Source organism: Gossypium arboreum, chromosome 3, assembly GCF_025698485.1.
Source record: "Gossypium arboreum isolate Shixiya-1 chromosome 3, ASM2569848v2, whole genome shotgun sequence".
Taxonomy (NCBI): Eukaryota; Viridiplantae; Streptophyta; class Magnoliopsida; order Malvales; family Malvaceae; genus Gossypium; species Gossypium arboreum.
In genome coordinates this window covers 109,046,548-109,055,818 of record NC_069072.1, presented here as the reverse complement: position 1 = coordinate 109,055,818, position 9,271 = coordinate 109,046,548, and the positions used below count along the sequence as shown (strand labels likewise).

General features: G+C 29.6%; 1 protein-coding gene across 1 annotated transcript; it reads left to right on the top strand.

Annotated features, from left to right (window-relative positions):
• The first annotated feature begins 4,853 nt into the window (after positions 1-4,853).
• On the top strand, positions 4,854-7,129 carry LOC108470676 (uncharacterized). The gene is made up of 2 exons (XM_017772086.2): positions 4,854-5,251; positions 6,414-7,129. The coding sequence occupies exons 1-2, from the start codon at positions 5,139-5,141 to the stop codon at positions 6,619-6,621; spliced, it is 321 nt and encodes a 106-aa protein (XP_017627575.1). The 5' UTR covers positions 4,854-5,138; the 3' UTR covers positions 6,622-7,129.
• Positions 7,130-9,271: the final 2,142 nt, after the last annotated feature.

Below are 9,271 nucleotides of genomic sequence, written 5' to 3'. Positions count from 1 at the left end.
GTTGTTAAGAGAGTGACTCTGAAGATAGGTGATGGAAAAGAGATTATGATGGTTGGTGAGCATAGAGATTACTTGTCTAATGTGATCTCTACTATGGTAGAAGAAAAATTGGTTCGAAAAGGGTGTAAAGTATATTTGGCCTGTGTTTTAGATGTTTGTACTGTTCGGAAATATGCCCATATTGTAGTAAACATGTAACTATTTTCTATTTTTTTGAACGATGAATAAATAAAGTTAATTTCACATTTCACTATTATGTCTTTTGTATTTATGTACTTTATATTTTGCATGCATAGCGAAATTGTGATAAGCAAATATTAGCTCATTGATTGTCTAAAGTTCAAATTGAAGATAAGTGACATTGTAAATAACATTTACATTGCGAAAAAGACAACTTACTTCAGTAGATAATCTAAATGAGCCCGTAATCCTGTAAAAGGATCAAAGTGAGCATTTAATTCAAATACTGAGAATGATTATTATGTCATCTACAATTCCAATTGGGGAGATGACTAGTCTTGGTTATTAGAGCATTTGACTCCACGAGTAGAGACATAGATGTATTCATTGGTAGAATAATACATTGGACTAGACCCAAGATGAATTAATTCTGAATTCTTTTGTAGATTAATTCACTTGTGACATTCATGGTGTGATTTACCTAAATCCCGAGTTAGTCACTGATTATGCGTATGCAACTCATGTGCTTTGATATAAGTGGAGGTTTACGCTCTAAAGATGATCGAGCCCATAGCCAATATATTGGGTACATGACTTGTGTATGGCATGGATTTACTAGCAACAGTAGAATTCATAGCTCAATTAAAGAGTTAATGATATCTTCTCATTGGCATTGTATGGATTGATAAATATAGAACGTGGCCACGGGTTGTTGGTTCTCGAATGAGCAATTTATCACAGTCATTTGTTGACAGTGATCATATTAATCATTAAGAAGACACAATGCTGACAATAAGATAAAATAAGATTGTATTGAGTGAATGAATTTAACTCAAAAGAATCAAGGATATCATATGAGGGTAACACACACATGACGAGGTCATTAGACAAAGCAATTGGATGAATTGCTTTCATAAAGAGTATACAATAAGGAGTTTTCAATCATGATACTTCTTGTGGATTGACTCCATGATTAAGTACTTGCTAATTATCGGAACAATGCTTCTAAACATAATTGCAATCATTAGAGCGTAATTGTATATGTCTGATTGGTCCATCCGCTAGCTCAATAAAAGCTTGATCGGACTGTATTTGAATCAGAAGAAAATTCTATGATTTTGGAAATAATTTAATTAAGTCGATTTATTCGATGTGGAAGTAAATTAGGTGGTCATAAGAACTGTTCAACTAAAGAATTTGATTAAAATTTTTCTTTAAAAATTAATTTGAAAAATCTAAGTGATTTTTGAAAAAATTAATTTTGATCAAATAAAATTAAATTAATTAAAATTAATATGATATTTTTGAAAGTTAATTTTCAAGTCAGACAATTGGTCCAATGGATAATTGAACTTGAAAATTGGATCTGAGATCATAAATTGTGTCTGGGAGCCCAAAATGGAAACCAAGACCCAAAAACTGGTCGAACCAAGCCCGGTATGTGAAACCGAACGATGGTCCAACTAGTAGCTAAACTAGATCGGTCGGGTCATCAATGACCCGGACCAAATCGGTGGCAGCCGAACCAACCTAGGGTGTCATAAGGGTGTCGCACATTCATCACCGGACACGACGATGCCGGTGGCCGGCGGTAGTTGGTCATTAGTGGTTTAGTAGTGGAAAAGTTACACTCTTACTAGAATTCTACTGGAGAATTTGATTTTAGATTAATTATTCCAAAAATAATATTATTTTAATAGTTTAATATTAAATTAAAATTTAATACTTATCTTAATAGTATTTTATAATTTAATATTAATGTGATTATTTTAATATTAAATTAAATTTAATATTTATCATGTAGATAAATATTCTATTATTTTAATAAAATTTAATATTAAATTTAATCTAATATTTATCAAGATAAACATTATATTAGTTTAATATTAAAATGATTAAGTTTAGTCATAGTTGGACTCTCTAAACTTATTGAGTCATTATTTACACACACTTGAATTCAAGAGAAAATTGTAGAGAGAAAATTCTCTGAAGAGATTATTCCAGAGAATTTCTAGAGATATTTTTCTAATTTACAACTTGACCCAAAAGTTTAGGGAAATTGCAAAATTACCCCACTGGTAATTTTTGTGAATTTTTTTTATTGGAAGTGAGCTCACACTCGGCATACGTGAGCTTGAGGATAGTGGAGTAGACTACTCGGTCGAAGCGCTCATCCTAAACGAATAGAAAATGTATAATTTTGATTAAGTGTTTATTACTTTAGATATCACAATCAAGATCTTATTTTGAAAATTTTTTTAAAACTCTAGTTTTTCCCTAAATTTATTTTTTATTGCATTTACCAAACCCATTTTCCAACATGTACAAGTGGTACAGCTGTAGACAATATCTGAATTGTGAAGGAGTTTCCAAATGTTTTTCCAGATGAACTACCTAGGTTACCTCCTGATCGTGAAATTGAATTTGGGATTGACTTGTCACCTGGAACTACTTCGGAGTCTATTGCTCCTTACCATATAACACCTAAAGAGATTAGGGAACTTAAGCTTCAACTTTAGGAGCTTCTGGATTTAGACCAAATTTCGTAAATATTGCATATGTGTTATTATTATTATTTTTAGTTTCAAATATTACGTTTCATTTTTTGTTATATGTTATTTTTAAACACACACTTGTGTATGTGATTTTCACACGTATATACGTGTAATAGAATTTTTATATTAGTAATGTTGTTAATCGAGTTGGTGTCACAAGTTAACTTGAAATTAACTCACAATTGATGAAACTCACAATTGATGACAATGCAATGATAAATAATTGTAGTGCATTTAGTATTGTTAATGTGCTGTATTTATGTTGTTAATTCATTGTGCTTTTTGTGATTAATTAGTTTCAAACCATAGTTCCATTGTTTATTGTATGTTATTTTTAAATACATATTTGTGTTTTATATCTATGGTTTCCACACGCTACGCGTGTGATAAGATTTCTAGCTTATTAATAATGTTGTTAATTGAGTTGATGTCATAAGTCAACTCAACACTAACTCATAATTAATGACAACACCATGATAAATAATTGTAATGCATTTAGTATTGTTAATCTAATATATTTATGTTGTTATTTTCACGTGTTATTGTGATTAATTAGCTTCAAACCATAGTTTAAAACCACATGTTTCATTGTGCATTGTATGTTATTTTAAAACATATATTTGTGTCTTAATTTCATGGTTACCACATGCATACATGTGTCACAAAATTTCTTATAGATAATGTTACGCATTGTGTTGGTGTTATAGCTCAACTCAATATTTAATTTTGAAAATAGAATTTTAATATTAAATTTTCTTTTCACTAACTTGATAATGTTTTGACACGCTATAGAAAAATGATAATATCATGATAAACAATTAGAGTGCATTTAATAGTCTTAATATAAAGTATTTACTTATTTCAATTTTCTTTTACTCATAACATAAACTATTTTTTACTTTGATTCTGTACATATTGCATGCTTTGTTATTATTAGTAGTTTCAAACCTAACATTTCATTATTTATTATATGTTATTTTTTGAACACATACATGTAACACCCCTCGCCCGACTCGATTGTCGAGTCTCGGCTACAGGACACTATAGACATTATCGGAGCAACTACTTTCAAATAAATCGTAAATAAATCAATCAAAAATTCAAACATGTAGTAAACACGTTCTCATTATGATACACAATTAAATTTGAGCCTTAATCGAGCTTACGAAAGTTTTTTTGTTCACCCGAGCACAAAATAGGGCCAAATTATAACGTTTTGAAAATTCATGACTGACATCTTGACATCACCTCGTCTACGTCATGACATTGCTAAACAGTTGGTCACATCGTGACCTAAGGCCACTCATTATCGCGACGTGAAACACTGTCAATCGACATTGCAACGAGGAAGATTGCTTGTTAGGACGTGGACTCTGTTTTTGATAAAATTTAAGCCATTTGAAACCTATTTCAATACAACCAAACCATTTATACAATTGGTGCATATTTTCACAGTTGTACCTGCATAAAATCGATCCAAACTCATACCATACATTGCAAATAACCATTTCCAAAATTAACTAATCCAATATGGCTCAATTTGGCACCAAATCATTTCAATTCAATTATACAAGTTCAAACTAAGAACCATACACTTAGCCAATTCATACCATGATTTAACCATTTTGTAATATCCCAATATACGGCCGAAGAGTTTGAGGACTGGCAAGCTGGTGTACGCCATTAGGTCTGGCGAGCAGGTGTATGCTAGCAAGTTTGGCGAGTTGGTGTTTGCTAGTGGATTTGGCAAACTATGATCGCCAGTGGGTTTGGCAAAGCAGGGATTGCCAGAGGGTCTGGCTAACTGGGTGTAATTAACTGCATAACTACTCTAATTCTCACATTTTTCTTAAAAATTGGAAAGTATAATTAGGTGCTTAAGTTACACTTGGTGTTATTATAATTAATTAATTTCAAATAATTATCCATAGTTCCTCTCCAATCCTTAAATACGAGAATAATGTGTTTTAACACACTTAAACTTATATTTTCTTATATTGACAATAATATCAATATCAATTAAATTAAAACTATAATTCCGTATATATACACCGATGTGATAGGATTTCTAAGGAAGAATTAAACAGCACAATAAAGGTGTTGCATTTAATAATTGGTTTTCAAAACGCATCCGTAAAATTTGGTGAAAATGTAATTTCATTTCTGCTGACTTAATGAGATGAAAAAAAATGGCAAATAATGAGGGAAAGTTAGGAGAGGTGTAATCAACGCCACGCAACGGCCAATGCGTAATTGAATCGAATATTCATACTCTCTCCCTTCCCTTTCTTCTACCTCCAATTCATATCTTGCTCTGCAAATCCTCAGTTTTAACAATTTTTCTGAGATTCAAAGCCAAACACAAATCATAATTCGGAAGGCAGAGAAAGGAGAAGGGAAACCATGATAACGCGATCGAATTTAGCTGAGCAATTGAGAGAGTATCAGCTTCGATCTAAGCACGATTGGGCTTCCGTTTCGTTTTTCTCATCCACGTCTAATCTATCATCTTACAGGTATATTCCATGATTTTCTTCCTCCGCAATTTGTTTTTCCAATGTAAGGTTGAAAACATCTTCGTGCTTAACATGCTGGTTATGAAATGTTTTTTGTTTCAGCTTTGATCGAAACGTTACAGATTTACCAAGATAAGCTAGGGTTTTTTATAGGGTAATTAGGTAAAACATTTGGTGGCTTTCTCGAGTATGATTTTTGTCTTTCTTTCTTTTTTTTTAATTTCCGTTGAATTTGTTTCTTTATTGATTTCATTTTCTCAATTTATTGATACATGTATTTAGATGTTAGAACGGGGAAAAAAAATCTTGAAAGATTCCCAATTCATTGCATTATCGTTTTCAAAATGTAGATGAAACTTTAAGTGGTCGAAGAAAGCGAAACTGACTCTGGACTTCCATAAATTGCTATTGACTCCTTATGATGAGCATTACACCTCAAAAAGGAAATATAAAAGAACGTTTGAAATTGTTGATCCAGCTTAATATTCATCTCAAATAGATACTTAACTGCTGAAAGAAGCCTGCCGCAGGGTTGGGGTTAGGTTTTGATAGATTCCTTGTAAGGGCGTTTCATGTAGTTGATTTCTGGGAATTTGTGGTTCAGATGAGTAGGTCATTTGGTTAATGCTGTGTACCAAAAATTTGAGCTTAATTGATTAAACTGCTATTATCCTGCTAGCCCTTGCTTTTCCGCATATGGTTTTCAATATTCTGTACACTGAATCAGTGAATTGGATGGTTGGTGTGTACATTAACTGTATAAGAGCAGGATGCTCTGGTGATTTACAGATTGTTTGGTGTGGCCAGATGCCCAGATTATTGCACTTAGCCTAGGATTCCTTTTCATTCATGTGCTAGTTCAGATTGAGAAGTCTAAATTCCAGGAGTTGAAAAATGTAAAGCTTTGATATGTTTGTACTTTGGCCTAGGTCTAACAAGTTTTGACTGACATGTCTGTAAGGTTATGATTTAGATAAATTACATGACACAGGAGATTCCAACTTTTTATTGGGGAAAAATAGATTAGAGAACGTGACATCTAGAATGCCAGTATTTTTATTTGGATTCACTAATTTTGTCTTCATTTTGCTATCTATTTTCTCTGTCTCAGCAATAGACCAATTCTAATAGTTGTGCTGTCCTTTCTGTTTTCTGGGTGCAGGGTGGATGTTATGGTCTTTGTGATATGGGAACTTGTCATTTTAGCTTTCCTGGTTTTTTCAGCTGTTTCTTTGTATTTTGGGCATATGCAGCTTGCCTTTATCCTAGTATGCATCACAATGCTATTGCTTCTCTGCATGAAAATCACAAAGCAAGTAAAGTTGGCCAGGAAAAAGAAAAGAAGGATGCTTCTTCCATTATCTATTTAGAGCTACTTGAAGCTTGGATTAGTTTAAAAGGGACCAAATTTCGTGGTGCAAATTTGAGATTTATTGATCATTGCATTAGGGCCACACATGCACTGGTATATTTTAAATATGTAATTGTGGCTGAAGCTAGCTGAAGAAGGGATATGAATAGGATCACCTCGAAACATGGTTTACCACGGTGAACCTAATGATTGGAAATTGAAAGTTGGGATGTTCTACTTCTACACACAGCAGTTAGTTTAAAGGTATGTTTCCTTCTGACTACCTTTATGCTATTAATGCAAGGGTCTGAAAAATTATATTGTAATTTTAATCCAAGTGGGAATATATTGAACAATATTTGCTTCATTTAGTAGTTCTTTTGTCATTTAGTTGAAGACATCAGAGGATAGAGATGGACGGCTTGAGTGATTGAAACATATTTTTCATCTATTATGTACCCATACAGTAGTTGATTTGCAACAGATCAAATACCATACAGGATTTCAAGTTTTCCCTGTTGATGGAAGAGTTAAATCTCTTGTATATTTTGGCTTATTTGATGTCATTATAGGTTTTCACAAGATAAAAAATATGCTACTAAGTTGTGGCAAACAAAGAACAGGGATTATAATGATTTGGGGGATTTAAAGAAGTGATTGTCATGGTTTTTTCACACACTCAAGACAGGGATAGATAGACCAAGGAGGAGGATGATGGTAATGCCATGTCGAAGATATTAAAATTATGCAATTCAATTTAAAATCTGCAGAAGATTTGAACATCTTCAAATTTTTCACGACACAGCACACGCTTTTGATTCAAGTTATACCCAATAATTTTTTCCCTTTCATATCTCAATGTTTATTAAAAGGCTTATATGTAAAAAAAAAAAAACACAAACTTTTAAGAAAATGCAAAAAAAAAATTCATTTAGGCTTTTGTATTAAATTCACATTCAATTTAGTCTTTACTGTTACTTAAAATAATCAATTCATCCCTTCTATTAACGAAATTCATGATTGACTACCACTAAAGTAAATTCACGAATTAATCGGTGACATGACTAATCGACGGTGACATATAATAGTTTTTTGTTTAATTTAATATTTTTCATAAAATATTAAAAAATTAAAAATAAAAAATAAAAAGTATTAAATATTAAATATTAAAAATCTTAAAATTTATATAAACTTATAAAAATTATTAAAAATAATAGAAACTTATAAATTTTAGTAAAAGTATTTAAAATCTAATAACTTATAAAATTATAAATTTAATAAAGCATATTTAAAGTATTTAAAATTTTATAAAAATTCTTTTAAACTTATAAAAATCATAAAATATAAAAAATTAAATATTACAAATATTATTAAATTTTAAATTTGATATAAACTTATAAAAATTATTAAACAGATCATAAGTTAATTATAAAAATATAAAAATCTAATAAATTATTTATAAAATTTATAAAATATATTTAAAATTTAAACCTCTAAAATTATAATGAATACATGAAATCACACTAATCATTAAATAATGAGAATAATCATTATATCGTTAGGATTATTTTAATGTTGAATAAAATATTCTCAATATTCTAAAAATAAAATGATAATTGTGGGGCCCTCTTCTTTTATTGATAAATTATTACTTTAAAAAATTATCTCCAATTTTAGGGTTTAAATTTTTAAATATATTTTAAATATACTTGAATAACTAAAAAGAAATTTACTAATAATTGAGTGATTATTAATATAGCTTATCTATAAATTATTAAGATTGATTAGTTAATTATTACATGTAATATATAAAAATAATTAATTTTTAACAATTGATTCTTAATCTATTCTATTATTTAAGCTTTTTCTTAAATTATGTTATAATTTAATTCGATATCAACTCAAATAAAAAAATATAAAAAATTAAAATTAAAATATATTGAATTGAGTATTCATCTTCCTAAAAATAATTTTATTTCAAATCATGATTGTGCCAGCAATACCACTCACCCAAATACACATCTATTGGCACAAGAGAAAATGATAAAAATATCAAAAGTTACTATAGATAGTTGAGGTCATTTAATAATTCTTAAATATTTCCAAAGTAAACAAAAATCTAGTAGGAGTTAAAAAAAGATACCCAGTTTCACAATTTTCTGTAATAGGGAAATATGGGTAGTGGTCTTAAAACTACAATTATGAGCAACAACTTTTCAAACAATACAGCAAAGAAGAATATTTAAGAATTTGAGAAATTTTATTTGGGTAATTTTAAGTTATCCTTACATCAAACCCCTTTTTTACAGTAATATATGTAAAATATTAAAATGTTTATTTTTTTTATCTTTTTAACTCTTAAACTTATATCGTTTGTCAAATTACTTAAAATAAATAAAAATTTAATGTATGTTAATTTTGTTGACTTTTAATTTTTTTTAAAATTAAAATTAATTAATTGCTGATGTGGCATTTCACATAATAATAAAATTCAGAAGATGCGACAAACAACGTAAGTTTAAATACTAAAAAATTAAAAAATTAAAGAGAGATTAAATTTTTATTTATAAAATTGAATAGCTAAATAAATTATTATGCATTTAAAAATCAGCACAACAAGGGCGGGAAAGAATGAGAATGGAAGCCAAAGCAAAACTATTGATCAATGC

Bases quoted from the DNA above. Each gene is read 5' to 3' on its own strand.
- LOC108470676 (XM_017772086.2), top strand. From the start codon at position 5,139: ATGATAACGCGATCGAATTTAGCTGAGCAATTGAGAGAGTATCAGCTT. The intron at 5,252-6,413 runs GTATATTCCATG...TTCTGGGTGCAG, and splicing joins TCTAATCTATCATCTTACAG to GGTGGATGTTATGGTCTTTG.